Source organism: Pteronotus mesoamericanus, unplaced genomic scaffold, assembly GCF_021234165.1.
Source record: "Pteronotus mesoamericanus isolate MK-2021 breed Mesoamerican mustached bat unplaced genomic scaffold, CSHL_Meso_final contig_90, whole genome shotgun sequence".
Lineage (NCBI taxonomy): Eukaryota > Metazoa > Chordata > Mammalia > Chiroptera > Mormoopidae > Pteronotus > Pteronotus mesoamericanus.
The window spans coordinates 21812522-21836385 of NW_026555277.1; the positions used below are offsets into that span (position 1 = coordinate 21812522).

Below are 23864 nucleotides of genomic sequence, written 5' to 3' on the forward strand. Positions count from 1 at the left end.
GGGACCTAAACATTCTTGATGGGGGCTAGCCAATAAACATGAAAAGGTTTGTTTCCAATTGTCTAGTAATTTATACACTGTATCGTTGGTTTTAACTTTTTAGTCTTAAGCCAATCATTTTAAAATAATTTTAATGGAATGTTAAGTAAAAGCATACAGATTAAGAAAATCCGCTGAGAGAGGTCCCAATTTACCACAGTTCAAACCACATACTCTCTTTGAGACACAGCATTTCTCTTTTGCTATTATGGTAATACCATGAATTAAGATCTCCATGTCATTGTATGATGCATCACCTACAGGAGCAAGAATAATCATATAAAGGACCAGAACATCTCCCTCCATTGAATCAAATACCAGGTTGTCCCCAATTCACAGGTTCTGTAAATAAACCTATTTGTTTGCAAACCGGCTTTCCTTGGCAAAACAAATTCGAATCTATGTTTTAGGTTTTATCAAACCACACAAAGAAAGTAAGTAAAAGCATAAACTCAATTCAATAAATCTTTATTGAGCTCCCACGGGGTGCATGAATTCAGGATCCATGATTTATATAAGTAGAAAAGTGTTACTTTAGCCCCTTTTAAAAAAAGAAAAACAAACCCACAACATCTCTATATATTTCAAGTGAATCATTTAATGTGAGTGAGGCTCAGTTTCATATTACCATAAGTATTAACAGAGGAAAATGGGAAAGTATAAACATTCTCCCTGTTACCAGAAAAGAGTTTGATGCCAGGATAAACTAGCCTGTTGGTCTAACAATAGGTGATCACAAAGGCTAGAGAATCTGGAAGTAAAAAAAAATGTACTTGGAAGCACTGTCCTTTGAGGGCTCATTCCCCTGAGGGCAGCAAAATGCTGAAAGGATTAACTGGCTCAAAAACTTAATATATTGAGAGTTTTTAGCAAGAAGAGTTAGTCACAGCTTTGGGGAACAAATCTGAGAACAGGTGACACTAAATGTAGCTGAATTTATAATTCTGAAGTTTCCCTGGAGTTGTAATAGCACTCTGAGCTAACCGAAGGGCCACAGACTCATGCTCCTTTGAATAGAGTGGTTTTAAATGAGAGGTTCTCCAGTGCACCAACTGTATTTTCAAGTATAATCCTAGTATTTGTACCTAGCAATACAGAAGCAAAGCAGCAGGGAGAAAGTGTCAAGTATGTAGGACATAAAAGAATTTGGCAGCCCTAGAATTCCCAATTTGAGTCTTTTTCATCAGGAAAATCACATTCTGGCTCAATCCAAGGTGACGCTGGAGGCAGTGCTATTGACGGCTTGTGATAAGCAGGAGGCAACAGTGAAAGTAGGGAATCCTGGCTCTCTTCCTTCATCTGTTGAAGAAACTCAAAATAAGGCTCTTGGTTTATAAACTCAATACATTGGTTTTGTTAGCAATAAATAACGCCCAAAGAAATCATTAAAAGTGTTTAAAATTGTTTTTAGGGGTTTTCACTAAAAATGCCATTGATTCTGGTCATCTGAAAACAGGAAGAAGTGAGAGCCAAATAAACTGATTTTTATCAGGATTATTTTGCCTTTAAGTCATTTCTAGATAATATAGAAAAATAAAATTAAAGTAATAAGAATTAAAGGAAACTGAGAATATAGTAATACATGATGATATTCCATTTGTTTTTACCTGTTGTGGCAGAATGGATGTATTTTAGAAAGTCTGTAACTGAACTACCAAAATGTTTTCTTGATTTTAACTTGATCTTTCAAGAAAATTATTAAGAACCTTGGTAACCAAACTGTCCCATTAAGCCAATAAAATGAAGTGACTTTTTAATAATATTTAAAAACTCCTAGACAACAGAAAAAGGTCAGCTTACCTGTTTGAAGAAAACGTGGGATAATAAACTGCTTGCCGATGGCCTGAAAAATTTTAAAAGTTATAAAAAAACAGAACCTCATATTAGAATGTAGGTTTTTAGATGTTAAAATATATTAGAAATTAGGTTTAGAACTATAAAATCCAAAACTATAAATTAAAAGGAAAACTAATATATCTCAGGAAGCCTAATTCTTAGCTTCATCCTTGACTAATGAGAAGAATTAATTCTAGAGATATCCTTCAATTAGTCCAAAATTCAACATTTACTGGGCACTTATCAATTATAAGGAGCTTATACTAGGCATTAAGAGGCTAAAAAAAGACAGGACATACACCTTATTTCCAAAATACTAATGATAATATAGAGTTATTTATGGTGATAATTATATTATTATAATAGCAGCAAATAACATTTTTATACTGCTTGGAAATTTCTAAAATGTCTTAACATAAATGTAGTAAGTAATGTCCAGAAAGATTAACTGATTTTTACAAGGTGACTTGGTTAGGAAATAAAACAGCTAAGGCTAGAGCCGAGTGTTCTGACTTTGAATGCTGTATTCTTCCCATTTGCTCACTGCCTCTACTTGTTTTTAGCATTGATACTGTCTAGATTAGATCATAATTGTTTTTATCAAAAGACTGATTAAAAATTTGCATTTGGTGGGAAGGGACTATCATAAAACTTGTATAAAATATAAAACATGTTTTCTGTTAATTAGAAGTAAGCAGTATTACCTTTTCTCAGGATCTTGTTGCAAACAGAGCTGTACCAAGCTAACGAAGGCAGGTGAGAAAGTTTTTGAGGATGGCGTTTGCAATCTGTCACTATTTACTGTGTGAGTTGCACTGGAGACCAGCACACTTTCTCCAATCCCAGAGTCTATACCTGATCGTGAATTCTTCATTCTGGATTCTGACCGAGGGAAAATACTGATATCCAATGGGCTATAAGGAGGGCCTTTTAGTTTCTGTAACAGCATCTAAAAGAAACATTTCCTTCAATTCTTTTCAGGCAAAATTTATAAAACAACAACAATAAGGATCCTAAGAGTCTTATAGCAAGGATGTTCAACAGGTAGCATCTAGAATATAAGGGATCATATGAAAGGAAGGTGGTTCAGGGATTTAAGGAGCATTTACCTGAGTCCTATGCATGTCCTGGAATGGTACCTGCCCGCTGGCCAATTCACATGCTGTAATCCCAACACTGTAAATATCTGACTTTACGTTATATCCATGTAAATCCTGTAGAACAATTAATTTGAAGTCCTTTAGTTAGATAACTTTAAAAGTTACATACATGTGCTTTTTTGATAAAGGGCGGTGAACAAAAGTGGGGGAAAACTCATAAGAAATCACGCTATACCTAATACATGGCACACATTTTAAAATTCCTAAGATAATAATTTTGACAAGAAAAAGAAAAAAGTCTTGCAGTAGCAGTCCATTCACCAATCCAAATATAAAGTCACAATTGTCCTTTATAGTCACGCTTATAAGACACTCGAGACGCACAGACAACCCAATGCAACGGCCACACCTGACCTGTCTCAGCAGTTCTGGACTCAGCCACGGCTGCACTGATGTGCTGAACTGTGGGAAATCATACACAGCCCTATGCCTCTGTCCGTGCTTAACCAAACTATGCAGATGGGACAGGCCAGAAAGGGTCACTAGGCCATCACCAGAAATGAGGATATGGCTGGCTTTAAAACTCCTAGAACAGAAAGAAACAATCCTAAATGCTAGGAAATTGGCCAATGGAGAGAGAATAAAAATCTGGTCAGAACAAATCCATGTATTCTCTTGGAAATTAAATACTCTTTATAAAATAGCAGCACACCGCTCTCTCTATATAGGAAATGAAGGAATCCTTCCAGCTGTTTAATATAGCATTAGGACAAGGAAAGATATAACTGACAGCTACATGTTTGGAAGTGATCATTTTTTTTCAAACTTGGAATGGAATCAAATGATTAATTTCACTCTTTTAGGATGGTATTGCAAAACACCCAAGGGGAAGTCTTAAAAAATCAACTAATATTTAAAGCATAAAGCTAAATGCAATATTATCCAAAAAAAAAAGACAGCCTTTCATGGTATTAACACTATTTTGTCAAAGAAATTATAAACAAGTTTTGTTTTTCATCTAAAACACTGGATTTGGAAACTAATAGAGTTTCAAACAGACAAATAGAGTAGGATGACCAATAATAGTCTGGTAAAGTATAATAAAATCTTGATTAATTACAGTAGAGTGTGTTATAAATTCTCATTTAACAGAGTGCTGCTAAAAATACAAAACAGAAAAAAAAAGCTTGAAGGAGATAGAAACAAACAATTAAAAAAAAGCTTATTTAAAAGTAAATTAAAAAGGAAAACAAAGTCCCAGAGTATCTTAGAACAGCGCTGTTTTTTAATATTTAGCCAATTCTGCACCTACAGTTTGGTCATAAGAACTGATATTTAGTACGATAATCTCAAGTTGTTACAAAATATTTAAGAAATCAAAGAAAGATTTAGTCACAATTTGTATATGACATAACTATGACTTAAAGACAAAAAACAGATAAAGGAGCTATTTGCTAAAGGAAAAAAAAGAGCTAACTAGGATCCCACTCCCTACAGCTTACATCCCGCATTAGACTGAGACCTGAGCCGCAGGAGGGCAGGCGCTCTCCGCAGCACCGGGCACAGCACTCGGCACAGAGACGGGGTCTGCACACTGCGGCGAATGAACAAAAATGTGAGCTCACATCGACAGTAGCTATTGCCCCTTCCTCCCTCGATTTTTATTTACAAGTTTCCTATTCCTCCTTCGGACGCTCAACAGCCCCTTCCTTCCTAAAATCTCCCTAAAAAATTTCTTCCACTAAAATTCTTTCATTTTGCAACATACAAATAAGTAAATACCTGTGAATACAGCCATTTTGGTGCAGATAGTTCAACCCTCTCACGGCTCCAAAGAGAATGTTTCTTATTAAAGTTTCACTCATTCCTTCGGGAAAGTAAGTCCTCAAGAGTTGACTTGCTGAACCTGAAAGAAACCCCTGAAATCTTAAAGTGAATATTGAAAGTGATTTGGCTTCTAGCTATGTTTTAAATGTTCTTTTCAACCATAAACACGCCCCCCTCCCCGCAACACACACACCCTTGTTAGATTTTACAGTCTAACCATTTTCCTATGCAAAGGTAATTTTCCTTCAAGAATATTTAAAAAGACTTTTCTAATGACACTCTAGAGATCAGAAAAGAAAATTAATGATTTTCAATATTACTAAAAAAGTACATACTGTGTGTATATACATGTGAAGAAATATTTTTAAATCCAGAGATAATTCACAAAAGCTGTGCTAAAAATTAAAGTGCTAGAGCATTCATTTAATTATTCAACACACTTATTGAACACTGCTTTGTGCTCGGTACTGGATGAGCACCCAGGTGCCCCATGTGATAAACACATACGCAATCCTGCCCTCAAGGAGCTCAAATCCAGTGAAGGAGCCAGGTACGTGCACAGAAGTTTCCAGTACAGGAAAAGAGGTTTACCATGTAGAGAAACAGGGAAGGGGAAGATGTGCCTGAAGGGTAATGGTAGCTCTCCACCGAGAGACAGAGAGGAAGGACACTGAAGGGAAGAGACAGCAGGCGCCACGGCGTGGGCTTCCTGGAGAAGCAGTGGTGGTCCACTGATCATCAAACCTATTCTGCTTTTTTCTGAAAACTGAAATTCAACATGAACCAGAAACAGAAATATTATCATGAAATTTGGAATTGAGTTCATCATAAATCTAAGGTCCCTTTTATCCTTATAATTATAGCATCTAGGCTAAAGTATGAGTTATTTTACTTAGAACGAGTTTTCTTACCATAGGACATAAATGGAGAAATCACCCAAAGCCAGCTGCCAACAGTGAAAACAGTCCAGTAAGTTGTAATATTGGGGTGCCGGAAAAAGTGGGATAGAATCACAGCTCTCTAGGAGAGACGCATGAGAGAGAAGACGTTGAAGATGTTTGAAAACCTTTTCTTTCCTTATGATAAAGATAATAGCAGTCATGGCAGCTAATACTCAGTAAAACTTATTAGTACCAACCACTGTTCTTAGTGCTGTCATCGCTTTAAATCTCACAACCACCACACACTGTGATACTAGAATTACCATTTGACAGAAGAGGACACTTAGAAATAAGCCAGAAAACTTGTCTGAGAGCTCATAATTAATACATGTGAAAGTGGGATTTGACCTTAGTTTGATTCTAGAGGTCATACTCATTAATGATACTATGTTTTTAGCCTGGACGCATTTAAAAATACATCAATACATGAAGATAAAAGTCACTGCTAACATTGCATCACAGAGAAAACAACTATTAACTTCCAATTTTTTGTGTATAAATATGCATGAGGACAATATCAAAACAAAACCCTTTCCTTCTTTATATCAAAAATGATTAGTGACAACGAAAATGGTATGATAATATTCCTGAAAGGCAATTCTGTTAAAATTTATCAATCTAGAAGTGAATTTTACTTAACTATTTGGAAAGGAAACTATCTGCTTTTGTTTCTTTCTATTTCCCCATATGACTATTTGTGATTGGACTGACTAGGAGTATTGTAAATCTTCAGACCAGCATTTCAAATACGGTATTTATTTGAAGGAATTTATAGTAGTTACCAAAGTTTGAGTATATTTATTCTTTCATGGATCTGGCTTCCTAGTATTCTTTCTAACTCTGTAATTTCATGTTTGCTAGAAGAAAGAAAGCTACTTTTCTCCAACAAAACAATAATTTGGAAGAAAAATTTTTATAGATGTTAACTCCTCAGACAGATAGTACTCTAAATGTATTATTTTTTTTCATACTGTTACCTGTAAAGCTTTCAGGCGTTCTTCAGTGCAACTTTCCAGATTTGTAATTTTTATAGTCACCAGTGTTCCTGTAGGAGTGTGCCGTGCAAGATGGACAGAAGTCAAGTTGTCAAATCCTCTTCCTACAATCAGAGGTAAAACTTGTGTTAGCAACCAGAGAAGACAAAAATTGATAATTTGGATTTCATCAACATTAAAAACTTCAGCTTTTCAAGAAAACACTGTTAATAGGCACTTAATAAGCATTAGCTCCCTCCCTTTTTCCAGTCACCAAATTCTGCCACTTTTATCTTTAAAAAGACATTAGTCTCAAAGTCGTCCCTTCCTCTCCAGTGTCAGCATCATTGCCTTAGTTCAAGTCCTGTCCTCTTCCTCTGGAGAGAGGCAGTGACTCCCTCGCTGCGCCCTGTGTTCTGAACCAGGGCGCGCACCAAAACCACCGAGAAAACCCCTTCAAAATCCCGCGGCTGGCTTCCAATCACCAGAAATTCAGATTCAGTAAGCCTGTAATGGGACATGCGCACTGTAATTTTTAAAAAGACCCAGGTGATGAGGATGATACTTCCTTATAACTAATCTACTACATCTTCCGGAATGCTGCTTAGAATTGCTAGCGGTTGTCCTTCTAAATTCAGCATTTTAATAATAGAAAGATACTATAGTGCAGCAGCTGAGAGCTTAGATCCTGCGGTCAGAAAGGTTTGCTTTCAAATCTCAGAGCGTCAGTATTCTTACCTGCAAAATGGGAGTGGTAAAGGGTAAAATGAAAAATCTATATAAGATGTTCAATATAATGCCTTATTTCGATGCTATTATTACCATCATCACTGTTCTACAATGTCTTTCTAGCACAGAGAGGGGAAGTGCCAAATTTCTGCCTTAAGTCCTTTCAGTGATAAAATTGATACATTGTGGGGGCTGACACACAGACAGCCTGAACTTCTAAATATGCCATGGGAAGTCTTTCACAGTGTGTTCCAGACCTCCCAGATTTATCTCCTACCACTGCCTGCCCTCCCCGTGTTCCCTCTTCTAGGCAACTATGTGGTAGTCTCTTCCTAACCATCCTTCCTCAGTCATCTATTGAAGTAAATATTGGGTTGGCCAAAAAGTCTGTTTAGTTTTTTCCATAAAATAAAAGACACATTTTTCATTTTCACCAATGATTTTATTGATTTGGATATTTGGAGTATGTTGGCTATCTCCCATGAGGTATCATGTGGATTGTTCTCAGTTAATGTCTTGATTTGATTGCAATCAGTTTCAACTGGTCTACCCGACTGTGGAGCATCATCCAGAGAGAAAGCTCTAGCACATACCTTCACAAACCACATTTCACACATTCAGTCACAGCACCTTCTCCACATGCTGCAAAAATCTTTTTTTGCATTTTAGTTGTGTTTTTACCTTTCTTGAAATAATGAAGCATAATATGCCAAAGTGTTGCATATTTTCTTCCATCTTAACTATTAAAATGGCTATATAAAAATTCACCAATTTTGATAATTTTTTTTAAATGCACGCTGATATGACAGCTGTCACAATACGATCTAACGAAATTGTTCTGAATGAAGTTAAAGACAATTAAGAGCTACTAGAGCCATCTTAGAGAAAAAAATCAAATGAATTTTTCGGCCAGCCCAATATATTTTCTCTCTTTTGAACTGACCCCATCTGAACCTCCTGTCTAATATTAGGGCACTTCCACTAGTGCTATTTTAGAAAAGGCCAGATCCTTATTCTCCCTTTGTCTCCTTGACCCTGGCACGGAGGGTCAATGTGCTAAGCCTGTCCAGCCAGAGGACACAGCGAGTGACATGAAGCAGCAGGGGCAGTCGGAACTCAGTGCCGCGGGGTCCCGGGGTGCTGCCGGTACCCTACTAGATTCCACTCGACCTGGGCTGCGCCTGTGCCGTGGCCCCGGCTGTGGCTCCAGTCATGTAGCTCTTCTTGCCTTCTTCCAGGCCATTTATTTCTCCAGCCAATAATTCTCTGAGTTAGCAATATTGTTTAAAAAATTTCTTTTTTGCTTGTTAGCCAGGATTGCTTTCTGTTGTTTGTAACAAATACTTCGACTAGAACATTTAGCAACCTCTTCCTAATTCTTCAGGATCCAGCTCCTCTTTGCTCCATCTTTTCTGTTCCCAAAGCATTCAGCACACCTCTGCTGTAGTATCCTCTAGTGGATGAAGCAAAGCTATCTAATGTGTTCATCTTCCCAGAGAGGATGTGAACTCCTCAGGTGTTTTGCATGGCTTTATGTTCCTAGCATCTAACATAGCACCTGTTTGTACTACTTGATGGATGTTTCTGAATATTCAGAGCAAATGTTCCACATGTATAAGGCTACACATAATACCCATCCTGTTCCAAACTTGACAGAGATAGGTTTTTATTACAAATGGGATTTTAGGTAAGTTTTTAAGTTTAAAAAAAAAGGTAGTCTGGTTAAAGGACTATGACTAAAAAGATCTTTTTGTCATCAATTTCATTTCTAACAATGAAGGATCAATGATATGAAATCCATGATTCTTACCTATTTCTACTTGGAGTTCATAGTGAGAGACGTTGGTGGAACAAATCACTTCACTGTGTCTAGTGGATGGAGGCAACCTGGAACGGGTTGGCTCATCAACCTGCGTTGTTTTAGAAAAGATGAAAACAAAATAGGTATACACCTTTTTGGTCTCCCAATTTGGTACCCTGCCCCAATAGAAAATACAGATATTGTATTTTCAAACACTCAAGTGCTTATTAGAAGGACATATTGAAAGGTGACGTAAGACACTATTTTAAGATCTAGAAAGAATTTACAACTGCTAATGATTGATGTCAGTTAAAAAGCGATCAGCCTGTATAGGAAGAGAAGGCAGGAAACACAGATTCACAGGTAGCGAAGGATACTCGCCAGCACAATGTCCAGTATGCATTTTTAGGAGTTGTTAAGAATGGTTTTTAAGTCTTCAAGGGAGGTAATAAATAAATATTCAAAGGAAAAGTTGCAGGAACCTGTGAGTAATATTCTATGCTTGTGCTACTGCTTCAAGTGATCACAAGTTTTATCCATTGCTCAGACAGGCATATTCTCAGCCAGTGGATGTATTAACTGTCAAGTAGCAATTTCCACACCCCAGTCTATTAAAATTGCTGAAGATATTTCTCACAAGATGAAGTGAATCAGAAGAGAGATCGGGGGGGAAAAAATCATACCTCCTGAGTTAATGACCATGAAGCAATACGGGGCAGCTCACAGGGTGCTCCAGAGTCAAAGTTCTAGCTTTGCACCCATCCCAGTGGCAGTGAAACGGGCACATAGGAGAAAAATGAGGCCAATGCCACTGGTGTCATATGATAGCCATGAGGCGCTCCCAAAGGACACCAGGGCTCCAAAAGACTCTTAGAAGCCTTACAGGCACCAGCAGGTGGCTAGAATCTTATTACTGTCTCCAAGGCAAGGAGAATGAAGAAGGGGGTTAGAAATGATATTACTATGTGCCAGAAATTGTGTGAACTACTTTTTATATCCTTAATTCTACGTGTTCCCTAATGTTTTAAGAGAGCAGAAAAAATATAAGCTCATGGCTAAAGATGAATAAAGGTGAATATTGTTAAAGAAGGATGACAGATTATGAAAAGAAATTCTACTATACAATTGAAAATAATCTCAATGAAGAAAAAAGAAGATAAAAACAAAATAAATCAGATTAATTTCCTTAGAACAGGTAGTCTTCAAATAAACTGAGATTTAAAGAACACATGTAAGAGACAGAAAGAAGAGCATATAACAATTTAAAAAAAAATAAGAGATCACCTGTAAGCCAGGCAGGCAGGCCAAAGCACAGAATGAACTGAGGCTGATAGCTCACTGCTTGAAAAAAATCGCACAAGGTTGATGGACTGAAATCAGACTGATCAACCGGTACTTTGCTTTCATCTTCTCCATTAGGGAAAAAATCTTCTTTAAACTAGAAGGGGCATCCCCTGGCTGGTATAGGTCAGTGGATTGAGTGCCCACCTGGGAACCAAAGAGTCGCCAGTTTGATTCCCAGTCAGGGCACATGCCTGGGTTCTGGGCCAGGTCCCTCGTGGGGGGGACACGAGAGGCAACCACACATTGATGTTTCTCTCCCTCTCTCTCCCCCCAACTTAACTCCCCATCTAAAAATAAATAAATAAAATCTTTTAAAAAAAAAGTAAACTGGAAAGGGTGCTCATAGGTTGTAAAAAACTAGCTGAAGCCTATTTATTGTTTTAAATAGGTTCAAACTTTCAGGCCAAAGACAATTAAATCTAGGATATTAATGGAAATAGTCAAAATCCTGACCCAATTTTCCAAGTAAGGGAAAAACTAAGCAAAGGGGCCAGCTTGCTGCAGTTACCCAGTCAAGTCTGATACCAAATTACTAGATAAGTGAATTATGAATACTTAAGAAAACAACATGGTAATAGTAAGAAGACCACATAGGTTTACTAAGAGTAAATCATCCCAAACTAATCTCTCTTTTCTTTTTGATTTGATGACTAGAGAATTAGAAAGCAAAAAAGTCAAAGTCTTGAAGAGATATTTGTACACCCATGTTCACAGCAGCATTATTCACAACAACTACAATGTGAAAGCAATCCATGCTCATCCACGGATGAATGCATGCGCAGAACACATACAATGGAATATTACCCGGCTTTAAAAAGTAAGGAAACATGCTGCAACACAAATGAACCTTGAGAACATTATGCTAAATGAAATAACTCACAAAAAAACAAATATGGTGTGACTCCACTTATATTAGGTATTAGGAGTTCTCAAAATCATAGAGACAGAAAGTAGAGTGGTGCTTGCCAGGGGAATGGGAGGGAGAGGGAATGGGGACATACTGTTTAATGGGTGGAGAGTTTCCATTTTAAAAGATGAAGAGTTATGGAGATGGAAGTGGTGATGGTTGCACAGCATCCTGAATGTACTTGATATCACTGAACTGTACACACGAAATGGTTAAAATGGTAAATTTTAAGTTACATATATTTTAGCACATACAAAAAAAAAAAAATAGGCAGTACACAGTGGAAGTCTTCTGAGTTCAGTTCTCTTTCTTGGCAACAGCAAGGAGGTAACAACAGACACTTTACTCTCCGAACACTATCTCAATCGGAAGGGTAATATATATTTTAAAGATTTTATTTATTTATTTTTAGAGAGAGGGGAAGGGAGGGAGAGGGAGAGAAACAGCAAGTATGAGAGAAACACTGATCAGTTATCTCTTGCAAGCCCCCAACTGGGGACCTGGCCTGCAGCCTAGGCATGGGCCATGACTAAGAACTGAACTGGAAACCTTTCGGTTTGTTGGACAATGCTCAGCCAACTGAGCCACACTGGTCAGGGCTGAAGGGTAATATATGAATGAAAACTAGGATTAGACACTACATCCTATTGTACAAAAGGGCAGGTAACTGGAAGGCTTTAGAGAATTCGTGGGTAAAAAGTAAAATGACAAAAATGAAGACAACTGAAGATAGAATCAGGATAAATGTATAAACAGGATTAAATGGGATTACTTTATTTTTTAAGAAACAAGCCGTTTGCAACGCAGGTTCCATTTTGCAGTGAGAATTACAGTATGAAGTAAGGATGGTGGAGGGGGAGGGGGGTGGTGAGATCCCAGAGAAGTATTTATTCCCAAGCATGTTTCTTTAAATATTATTTACGTCAGGCATTGCCCGGGGGAGACAAAGATGAAAAAAGACAGGATGTCTATTCTATGGGGATCATGTAATAGTCAGAGAGGTGTATACATCAATCATTGTGAGATACTATAATCAATGCCATTTTATGGGGCTGTGTAAGATATGTAGGAACATGATGAGATAAAAGGTACAAGAGGAAAGCCTTCAGAGATGTGCTATTTGAGCCAACTCTTTATGAATGAGGTGCAATTTTAAAGGCAGAAAAAGGAGAATGATCTTTTCAAGCAGAAAAAAAAAAGAGTATGTGCAAAGACTCAGTAGCAAGAAATAAAACTCAAAATTATTCTTATCCATACCACTAAGAGTCCCTATACCACACTAAGAAGTTTGGGCTTCCCCTTCACTCCCTTAGAAAACCTCTGTTAGTATCCTAAGACTCTTAGTAGTATCTCCTGTCCTTGACTCATTAACTGATTCTCCCTCTGGTGGATACTACGGTATACAGCCAGATTTCCTTTCAGAATGGAGGCTCCTGTCTCTTCAATTACAAGGCAACTGAGTCTTGTACAGGGAATTGCCCTCTTCAGAAAGAAGTTGCCCTGCCTGAGGTTATGCCACTTTCCTAGGGGCTGCCTGTATCCAAGACTGATGGATACAGGAGTACAAATGCCCAGGGGCCTTGGACAAGTTAGGACAATTAGGTAGAGCCATGCCAGCTTCAGAGATACTCATGGGAACGGCTAAGATAGCTCTTCAGATTTCTTGGGCACAACCAATTCTACCTCTACCACCCCTCACAACTATTGGTCTAAAAAGAACTTCCCAATGAACTTCCTAGATTTAAAAAAAAAAAGTTTAGGCTTTACCTATAGGCTTTTGGAAACCAATGAAAACTTCAAAGCTGGAAAGTGATTCAAGCAGGCCTGGGTTGGTAACAGCGCTGAATACTGACCTGAGTGATGAGAGGAGGCTGTATGTGTGTCTAGGAGACTAGAGGCAATGAGTCTATGTGCAATATTCCAGGTGAGAGATGATGAGGCTTGAGTGGCATTAGCGATCAGGTGAAGGAGGGCATAGATTCAAGGGTGTTTCAGATACAGAGTCATCCAACTTGCTGTATAACAGAGTCATCAAACTTGGTGTATAACTAGATGTGGGAGCAGAGGTACATGCAGTGTGAGAATAATTCCACAGCTTCTAGTTAGGATGACTCAGCAGATGGGTTTTCATTAGCCAAAGAAGGAAACACAATGTGTTGGTGAAGTTTGAGAGAAGATTCAAGGTTTTACTCAAACTGCGTAATGATGCCTGTGCAAACCCTAATGCAAGGTATTCTATAGACACCTCTGGTGCCCAAGAAAGAGCCAGGGTGGTAGGTAAAAATTTGAAAATCATCAGTTTGCTTTGATGCCAGGGTTCCCTCTTCACCTGAAAGAATACCTGAGGCAGCTCCAGGATAATCTGAAATCTGAGCAACTGAAGCCATACGAACGGGAGAAACTGCTCAAGGAGAGCTGGTTTAGGCAGAAGAGCAGAGGTCAATCATAGACCTTTGGAGAAAAGCAGGAGCAGAGCAAGGAGAAATAGTAAAGGACACAGTAAAGAAGAAGAGATACAGGAGAACCACGGGCGAATGGTATTACAGAAGACAAAGGAGGAGTATTAATTGTATTCAATCATTTTCTTACCAAGTTTTGATGGATACCAGTTTCAGACTGTTTTTCAGGTCTGAGTGATTCAACTTGTGTTCTTGAAGTGCAGAAACAATTCTGGAAATTCAAAAATGAATTACATAAGTGAAAAATAAGCCACAAGGCAAGCAGGGGTGGTGTGTGGATACAAAAATGTCTAGTGACTGGAGTGAGGGACAGAGGGGAAGGATAGCATGCAGGGACCTGCAACTGAAGCCAGGGTTCCTACTGTGGAGGTACTCAGTATGGGAGAGAAGGGAGAGAAGGGATATCTCTGATCCTAGTCCTCTCTCTGGAGGTCACAGTATCAATTTTTATAGCTGGTGTTGATATTTAACACTTCCATCATCTTTGCAGTTTTCTTCTGAATTATAGCTAAAGATTATTCTACTGTGCCCATTACAATCATTTTATAAAAGTGTGATTCTCAGACTTTTTTTTCTTAAGTGTAGGAACCATTTTGATCTACATTAAACCACATATTGAGTCTATCTGGAACCACTTTTGTTTCTTAAGGTGACAAACATCATTAACTTCAACTCAAATCGTGATAGTTCCATTATCACGATTTACATTTTCCTGCATTTTAACCCATGGTCCTATTGTCACATATTGCCAAGAAAGACAGGTAACATCTATATGTGACTTATCACATCATCATTTAATAGGGTGCAACTGACCTTATACTATTTAGGAAAAAAGGACAAGTCAAAAGAAAGCTATAAACAAATTCTATGAAATAGATTTTCATAATAAATTATTCTCAAGCATCTCATGAACCTTTATTTTTATATGCACATTAAAGTACTAACATCAAATGGGTCTTTATAAATCCATTCATTAATACTTTGTAGGCAGTTACTTAAAAGTAATCAAACTCCCTTTCTTTTAAAATATGCCAGAATATCAAATTAATCATGCTAATCATTTTCCCAGTTAGCCTGAATTACAGATTATTTTAAATTCCTACAGTTGATATACCTTATCAACCATATCACAATAATTTGCCATATATCCCCACTGTTTTAAGTAAATCTTACCCTTGAAGAACAGAAGCTAACAACGTCAAGATAGTTGTGGAATCATTTCTGCTGCAAAATTTCTATTGATTTGCCTGGGGTGAATGAACTTGACAATACCAATTTATGAAGTCACTTCTTACTGTTGCTCATATTGAAAATAACCATCAGTTAGGTCATTTATACATTATATTTGATATTTATATATATTTTTGCAACATTTACTCTAAATTTTTCTCAATAATAAGTAACACCATTGTGCAGAAAAGAGTGAACACAGCAGGCCTAAAATGCTGTCGTCTGAAAAGCCCTGCTTGCAAGATTGACCCTTAGCTAATATCTAGGAGTTTAAATTTGGGGAAGGTTCCCACCATTCTCTGATAACAATAGCTCACGGTGCCTAAGCTGTTAGTGCAAACAGTATGATTTATGCTAACACCTGCTTTGTTTCTGGGAGTCTGGAATTAGTTACCTGCTAGCAGAGGGCACCTACATGACCAATCCCCAGTAAAAACCCTGAAAATGAGTCTCTTATGAGCAATATGTCACACATGTTGTCACAACTCCGGGGGAATTAAGCACATCCTATGTGACTCCACTGAGAGAGGCTTCTAGGAAGTTTGTGCATGGTTTCCACCGAAATTCACTCCATGTACCTCTTCCCTTTGATGATTTTGCTTTGTATCTTTGTATCCTTTTGTTGCAATAAATTTTAGTTGTGAGTATGACTATATGCCAAGTTTTGCAAGTCCTCCTAGCGAATCACCAAACCCCAAAGTGGACTTGGCAGGGGCAGGTTGGGAGGCACCTCTAACACAGCTATCAAAATACATTCAAGCATATAAAAAGAATCTCTCTCTAAAAAATACTCATCACCTTTTTGGATGGAAAAGAAGTTAATTTAAGATATATTAGGCATATTTTTTAACTTAAACCATAATTTATTTTCAAAATAAGAATTACGATCCATGTTTTCTACTTATAGAAATATAGAAACTATTTTATAAACTAACATAGTAAACTTACATTTCATTATCTTTATATAAAATTTTCACAAGGCAAGAAAGCTGCCCACACAAAATAGTCATATTTTATTCTTAAAAAATATTTTTTATATCCACATTGAATTAATTGAATGCTGTTGAATATAACAGCTCGTGAAAAATCTACATGTGAATATCTTTGGCAGTATAATGATTTAAAACCATCCAAAATATTTTTTAATGTGATTTTTTTTCCCATTATCATAACAGCCAAGTGAAAAGCAGTTAACCCTGTAGAGAACCTAAAAGGAAAATATTTTACTTATGTTTGAAAACATCACTTCTTAACTATCAAACAGAAGGTAAAACTTAAACGGGGAAATGTCCTTTATAAGTAAAAATACCAACTCTCAGTTGCACAAATATCTCATTGAGGAAAAAACATGAATATTTTGAGTCAAAGGATTCTAAATATTTCATTATTGCAGCAATATCATTTAAAGTAAAACTATTAATAAATTAAATGAATATAAATCACCCATTATGATATCTATTAGTTTTCACAAAATCCATAATTACGGAATAGATTAAAATATCCTTTTTCCAGCCCTGGCTGGGTAGCTCAGTTAATTAGTGCTCATCCAGATACACCGAGGATGGGTGTACCATTCTTTGTCAGGGCACATACAAGAATCAGCCAGTGAATGCATAAAGTGGAACAACACACTGATGTTTCTCTCCCTCACTTTCTAAAATCAATACATTTAAAATAAATAAATAAATAATCTCATTTTCCCCAAATGTGGAAAATCAATACATTTTAAATAAATAAATAGATAAATGATCTCATTTTCCCAAAATCTGGAAGCCCTGAGTAACCATATAAGCCTCTGAATCATTTCAGGATCTTTATCAAATGCCCTTTTACATCTTTTATTTCTTAAAAATTAATTTACTTTTTTCAAATACATTTGTCTCTGCCTTCCCCGCACCACTTTCCCTTGCCCCCTTCCTCCTCCCTCCCTCAACCCTTCCCCTTTGGTTTTGTCCATGAGTCCTTGCTGTATGTTCCTTGACTTGCCCTTTCCTTTCTTTTTCCCCCCACCGCTCCCCCCTCCTTCCCTCTTGTCTCTGTTGGTTTCCTTTCCTTTCAGTGTTGCTGGTCTTATTTTCCTTGCATCTTTGTATTGTTGGTTAGGTTCTGCTTATAGGTAAGATCATATGGTATTTGTCTTTCGCCCCCTGGCTTATTTCGCTTAGCTCAATGCTCTCGAGTTCCATCCATGCTGTCGTGAAATTCGGTAGTTCTTTTTTTTCTTCCTGCTGTGTAGTATTCCATTGTGTAAATGTACCATAATTTTTGATCCAGTCATCTACTGATGGGCATTTAGGTTGCTTCCAACACTTGGCTATTGTAAATTGTGCTGCTGTGAACATTGGGGTGCATAGGTTCTTTTGAATTGGTGTTTTTGGATTCTTAGGGTATAGTCCCAGCAGGGGAATCACTGGATCAAAAGGCAGTTCCATTTTCAGCTTTTTGAGGAAATTCCACACTGCTTTCCATAATGGAAGCACCAGACTGCAGTCCCACCAACAGTGGACTAGTGTTCCCTTTTCTCCACAGCCTCACCAGCAGCTGCTATTTGTTGATCTGTTTATGATGGCCATTCTGACCGGTGTGAGTGTACCTCATTGTGGTTTTGATCTGCATTTCTCTGATGGCTAGTGATGCCGAGCATCCTTTCAAATGTCTCTGGGCCCTCTGTATCTCTTCCTTGGAAAAGGGTTTGCCCAGGTCCTTTGCCCATTTTTTGATTGGATCATTTGTCTTGGAGTGGAGTCGAGCGAGTTCTTTACGTATCTTGGAGATCAAACCTCTATCTGATGTATCATTAGCAAATATATTTTCTCATACAGTTGGCTCCCTTTTCATTTTGCTGGTGTTTTCTTTAGCCATGCAGAAGCTTCTCATTTTGATGAGGTCCCACTTGTTTATTCTTTCCTTTATGTCCCTTGCTTTAGGAGACATATCAGTGAAAAAATTGCTGCGTGGGATATCTGAGAGTTTCCTGCCAATGTTCTCCTCTAGGACTTTTATGGTGTTGCGACTTATATTTAAGTCTTTTATCCACCTTGAGTTTATTTTTGTGTATGATGTCAGCTGATGATCCAATTTCAATTTTTTGCATGTAGCTGTCCAGCTCTCCCAACACCATTTGTTGAAGAGGCTATTATTGCTCCATTTTATGTTTCTTCCCCCTTTGTAAAATATTAGTTGCCCATATAGACCTGGGCTTATTTCTGGGCTTTCTGTTCTGTTCCACTGGTCTATGGGTCTGTTCTTGTGTCAGTACCAGATTGTTTTGAATATAGTGGCTTTGTAGTATAATTTGATGTCCGGTATTGTGATCCCTGCTATTTTGTTTTTCTTTCTCAAAGTTGCTGTGGTGATTTGGGGTCATTTATGGTTCCATATAAATTTTTGAAATGTCTGTTCTATTTCTGTGAAATACGTCATTGGTATCTTAATAGGGATTGCATTGAATCTATAAATTACTTTGGGTATTATGGACATTTTGATGATATTAATTCTTCCAATCCATGAGCACAGTATATGCTTCCATTTATTTGTGTCTTCTTTAATTTCTTTCTTCAGTGTTGTATAGTTCTCTGCGTAAAGGTCTTTTACCTCTTTGGTTAAATTTATTTTTCTTGTTGCTATATTGAATGGTATTTTTTTTTTCTGATTTCTTCTTCTTCTCTTTCATTGCTGGTGTACAAAAATGCCTTTGATTTCTGAATATTGACTTTGTATCCTGCTATTTTGCCAAATTCACTTATTAGGTTGAGGAGTTTTTTGGTAGAGTCTACAGGGTTCTCTATGTACACTATCATGTCATCTGCAAACAATGATAGTTTTACTTCCTCCTTTCGTATTTGGATGCCTTTTATTTCTTTTTCTTGTCTGACCACTGTGGCTAGGACTTCCAATACGATGTTGAAAAGAAGTGGTGAAAGCGGACATCCTTGTCGTGTTCCTGATCTTAGTGGGAAAGCTTTCAGTTTTTGCCTGTTGAGTACAATGTCGGCTGTAGGTTTTTCATATATGGCCTTTATTACGTTGAGGAATGCCTCATTTATTCCCATTTTGCTGAGTGTTTTGATCATAAATGGGTGCCCCTTTTACATCTTAAGTAATCCTTTAGAGCAAGGGTCATTCAACTGACCCACAGACCCACTCATCTGCATATCACCTATTGTTGCTTTCACACCAAATAAAACAGAAGAGTAACTTAAGAGAGACCATATAGCACACAAATACTACCCGGCTATTTACAGAACAAGTTTGCCGATCCTTGTTTTGGAAATGAGGTAGGTATCTCACCTCAATGTATTTTCCAGATATATAAAGCTCCCCCTTTTAAGCAGAAAAGGTATACTTTAAACATAAAGTAAATGCATTCTGTATTACTAATAATACCTTCTTCTAACTTCTTAGTACTGCCTCTCAGACTTGGCAAATGAAGGTGTTGATTGGCAGATAGGAGTTGAGACCTAGCTCTAATTCTTTGCAATCTTGGGCCAAACTCAAAATAAGGATTATACCACCTGCCCTGCCAATCACTCACAACTTTGAAGACTGAAAGAGATATAATGTATAAAAGTTTTCTATAAACTACAAGTCCTCATACAAATGTACCCATCACTTTTTAAATGATTGTTGCTTTAATATAATTCAAATATTCAAGTATTGTATTGTAATCTGTATAAGACATGATGAAAGTCCCAAAACTACTTAATCTAAAGTAGATGCCAATATCTAAAGTACATTAGACATGGATCTATATTAATAGAAAACAAGGTGGTATCTATACCTCATATTGCACACTGATTCAAATGTTTTTTGTCTTGTTAAGTCAAGAGGCTTATTTCAAAAAATTTCTTCTTTTGCCTGTCTTTAGTCAGATGGAAATTTGTACAGGACATTTTTGAAAGATTTAAATAATAAAGCATAGCTAACTGGATGAGAGAGGCATATCCAAGAACAGAATATGTATGAGAAAAAGTGGGTATGGGTCAAAGGAAAAGAAAATGAGTATATCAGAAAAGTATAGGAGAGACTCTCTTGAAGAAACAAAAGATCAATGAGAATTTAACTCAATTTTTTAAAACAATAAGTCATCCAAGTCAAAACAACATCTCAGGGTAAAGAATATCCCATCAGAATATGCCTTTTGTTATGATTCTGCATTAACATTTAACAAAATTAGATCAACATTAACAAAAACTTACCAGAAGAGACATTGAATCGCTTTAGTTCACAGAAAGTGACAAAAATCCATCTATTGCAGAGAAGATTTTTGCTTATCTTGAAGGTGCAGAAATATCCTACTATAAAAAACAAAAGCAAAATAATTCAGACTTATATAAAAGTTTCTTGAAGAACTAATTGCCATAAACCCACACAACACTTTAGGCAGCAATCCCTTGATGCAAGGACTAGATAGAGACATTACTGGAAAGTCTTTGAAGAGCATTTCTGTTTACTGAACAATATTTGGGATCTGACATCATGACAGAAAGACCGAGGGAAATTGAAGGGAGGTTCTGGATATTTTCAAAATGTCAATATATCAGCATCTCTCCTCCTCTGTCTTTTTCTGTACTATTTTAAAAGAACTCTAAGTAACTGTGAAAATAATATGGAAAAACAATGTTGGACCCACTTTTGATATAAATGGTGCCTTAGGAAGCCCATTTATAAATATACTTTGAAACTTCCAAAACTTCCTTCTCAGATTAATTACCTTTTAAATTATTTGGGTTCTCTGACTAGCAAATTTGGAAGGATCAGGATTAGTAACAAACTAAGAATAATATTTTCTTGTTGCCACATGTTTAAATTTTTTTTTTGTTTGTTTTCATGTGAAAATAATATTTCTGGTAGATTGAATATTTTTTACCTTTTTTTTTGTTCTCAATTCTATTCTTGGAATTTACTGACAGATATGAAAGATATACAGATAACTGTGGAAATGAATCCTGTCTACTTTCACTAATAGAGTATTAAGCTAAATAGTTTATGAAGATTCTGCAACAGATTCAGAGATTTAAGAGTAACTTCTTCAGATTTGAGGAGCTACAAAAGTTTCCAGATCTTTCCTAATAGGGTAGTAATGTTCTAAACTTGATAGTGCCTGGTTGTTTCCTTCTACCTACTAAATCTCTCTTCTTTCATATAAATTGTGTTTTATTATTTCATTTTCACGAAGTCCTCAAGTTTGATGAAAGTATCTGCAAATATCGAGCAAAATGAGAAAGAAAAGGAAGATTTTGTAAACCACTGATATTATAGAGTGGTATCCAATTTTATTGCTAAGGAAAGATGTGAATTTATTCAAGATGTTCACTACAAACCAAAGGTAAAGAATGGGAGGAAGAACCTGAAAGTATATGATTACTTTGTTAACTGTCATTCAACTGTAACAATTTCAGGCGCTGGAAGTTGCTCTGCTACAAAAGGAGGAATGCCATGCCTGTCCTGGCCACCTTCCAGGGTGCCTGAGATCAAATGAAATACTTCCTCTGAAAGTACCCGTAACTACCAAACACTGTATCAATATAAGAGCTTGAGAGGATGCTCTGAAAGGCACACTCAAATATACCAGTGCAAAATGGTACAGCTCATTTGTATAGCTAGTTGGCACTATTTTGATACCATGAAAATATTCATACATTTTGACCCAGTAAAATTCTCACTTCTAGTAACCTATTCTAAAGAAATATGCAAGCAAATGAAAAAACCACATACAGATTGAAAGTCATTATACTGTTATGTGAAACAGCCAAGTATTCATTCCACAGTTGTTTAATAAATGGCTACTGTGGACTGAGCACTGCACTGGACATTGGGGACAGTCACTGGTGACAGGGCAGATAAGGCCCTGACCACTTGTAACTTACCTACCCATGAGCAGAAAGACATGGGACGTCAGGATGAACTGAATATTCTGGTTATTAGGATGTTGTTTCCTGCTTTTTCCACTTAACATCAGTAGTTTCTTAACAACAGTAACAACAAAAACTTTAAGTTTCATTACCTTACTACTTTTCAGAAAAACTGAGAAGAAATGTGCACAATCTGTGAGATTTATTAGTACTAAAGGGGTTGTCCACATGGGGTAGTTTAATCCCAGGGGTTTTTGCTTAGCTATGCCAGTCTATTAAGAGAGAATTTTACAAGACATTTTGAAGTCAAGGCAGCAGCTGCACTTAGTAAGGAGCTGGGAGGTGTGTGTGTTTGTGTGTGTGTGGAGGGGGTGGGGATTTGCTGTCATATTTTTCTCTACATGCTCTTTCACTAGGTATGAATATAAATGTGTTTTTTTTTAAATCCGTATTTTAGAGACCCAGTTTTCTAAATGTACTCACATCAGTGTGGTCCCTTGCACTAGTATCTAAAAAGCTAATTAGGATAAAGTTTTTATAAATAACTTAATAATAGAATGCTAGTTTTACTCTGAAAGGTTGACACTTTCAGTGAAAACGAGGAGCTGCGCCTTTTTACAGAACTTGGGTTTTGAGTCAATTTTAGCATCCAACAGTCCATTATTATAGGGAATGCAAAAAACAAAACAAAACAAAACAAACTTCACTCTCTTTGCTGAGCTTTAAAATTACTGTAATTTTCAAAGTGATCTTGGGAACCCATAATATCTTAAAAATTATAGCGACGCACAACTCAGTAGAATTTTCCAAACTTAGTATCGTGACTCATGCTTTCAAAAAACATTCAATGAACGCCTACTGTGTGCCCTGTGTTAGGTAGGCGCTGTGTCACAAATTCTGATTAAGATTAGAGGAAAAGGGTACCTGACACAACAAACCCACGAGGGAAAAACGCAACGCTGAACTTAAATACTAAGGATAAAAGGAAGCTTAGACATTTACTTTTGCAAAAAGTTCCTTCCTAGTCCTGCTTTTTCGGGGGAAAGGTGGGGTGAGGCGGGCTTTGTATAATGAGCTCGCAGACGGTGGCACATGGATCCCGGGTCAGAGGGTGTCTTCAGTCCGGAAACTCCGCCAGGCCCGTGAGCGCGGCCAAAGGTGGGAACTGGGGGTGGAGAGTGGGGCGGCGAGCTCGGACCTCGCGCATCTGGCGCCCCCAACACCAGCGGGCACCGCCCACCGGGCACGCAGGTGCCTCTGCCACGGCGTCCCCAGGGGATCCGGGCAGAGCCGGAGCTGCGCCGGAGGCGGGGGGCCGCGCTCCAGTCGCAGCGGCGAGTCAGCCCCGGGATTCCCGTGGCCTGCGCGGACCCAGCCGCCCTCCTTCCCGTCCCCGACCGGCCCCTTGACAGTCCCCTCCCTGGCCGGCCTCCCTTCATTACCCTGGAGGCGATCACGGCTAGTGACTCTTCCTCAGGCGGCCAGCGATGCGGGGCCTCGGCGGGCGTGGGAGTCCAGTGCTGAGGGGCACGGCAGGCGCTCAAGGCCCGCTCCCAGCGCGGGCCGCGGGGCGCAGGAGGCCGGCGCGACCCGGACTGGGGCGGCGATCCAGGAACTCTGCCCCAGTCCCAGGCTATCTGTCGGGACGGGATTCGCCCCACCCCGACTCGGGGTCGCGGACCCGCCTCCCGCGTGAGGGACAGGCAACTAGGGGGCGTGGCCTTCGGGCTTCGGGGCGGGGCAAAGGCGAAACTACAACTCTGGGGGACGGGGGGGCAGGGTCGACAGGGAACTACAATTCCCAGCAAGGCGAAGGCTGGTGC

General features: G+C 38.1%; 1 protein-coding gene across 1 annotated transcript; it reads right to left on the reverse strand.

The window, feature by feature from the left end:
• Window positions 1-513: 513 nt before the first annotated feature.
• STRADB (STE20 related adaptor beta) lies at window positions 514-23701 on the reverse strand. The gene is made up of 12 exons (XM_054585837.1): window positions 23484-23701; window positions 20386-20484; window positions 14088-14168; window positions 9257-9356; window positions 6721-6842; window positions 5714-5822; window positions 4758-4881; window positions 3390-3561; window positions 2985-3089; window positions 2580-2824; window positions 1840-1882; window positions 514-1338 (listed from the first exon to the last, which is right to left on the reverse strand). The coding sequence occupies exons 2-12, from the start codon at window positions 20395-20397 to the stop codon at window positions 1195-1197; spliced, it is 1257 nt and encodes a 418-aa protein (XP_054441812.1). The 5' UTR covers window positions 20398-20484; window positions 23484-23701; the 3' UTR covers window positions 514-1194.
• Window positions 23702-23864: the final 163 nt, after the last annotated feature.

Excerpts from the sequence above, each read along its gene's own strand:
- STRADB (XM_054585837.1), bottom strand. Across the intron at positions 3,562-4,757 it reads CAAAATGGCTGTATTCACAG|GAGTTTTAAAGCCAGCCATA; the intron begins GTATTTACTTAT and ends TTTCTGTTCTAG. Across the intron at positions 1,339-1,839 it reads CCCACGTTTTCTTCAAACAG|ATGAAGGAAGAGAGCCAGGA; the intron begins GTAAGCTGACCT and ends TTTCTTCAACAG.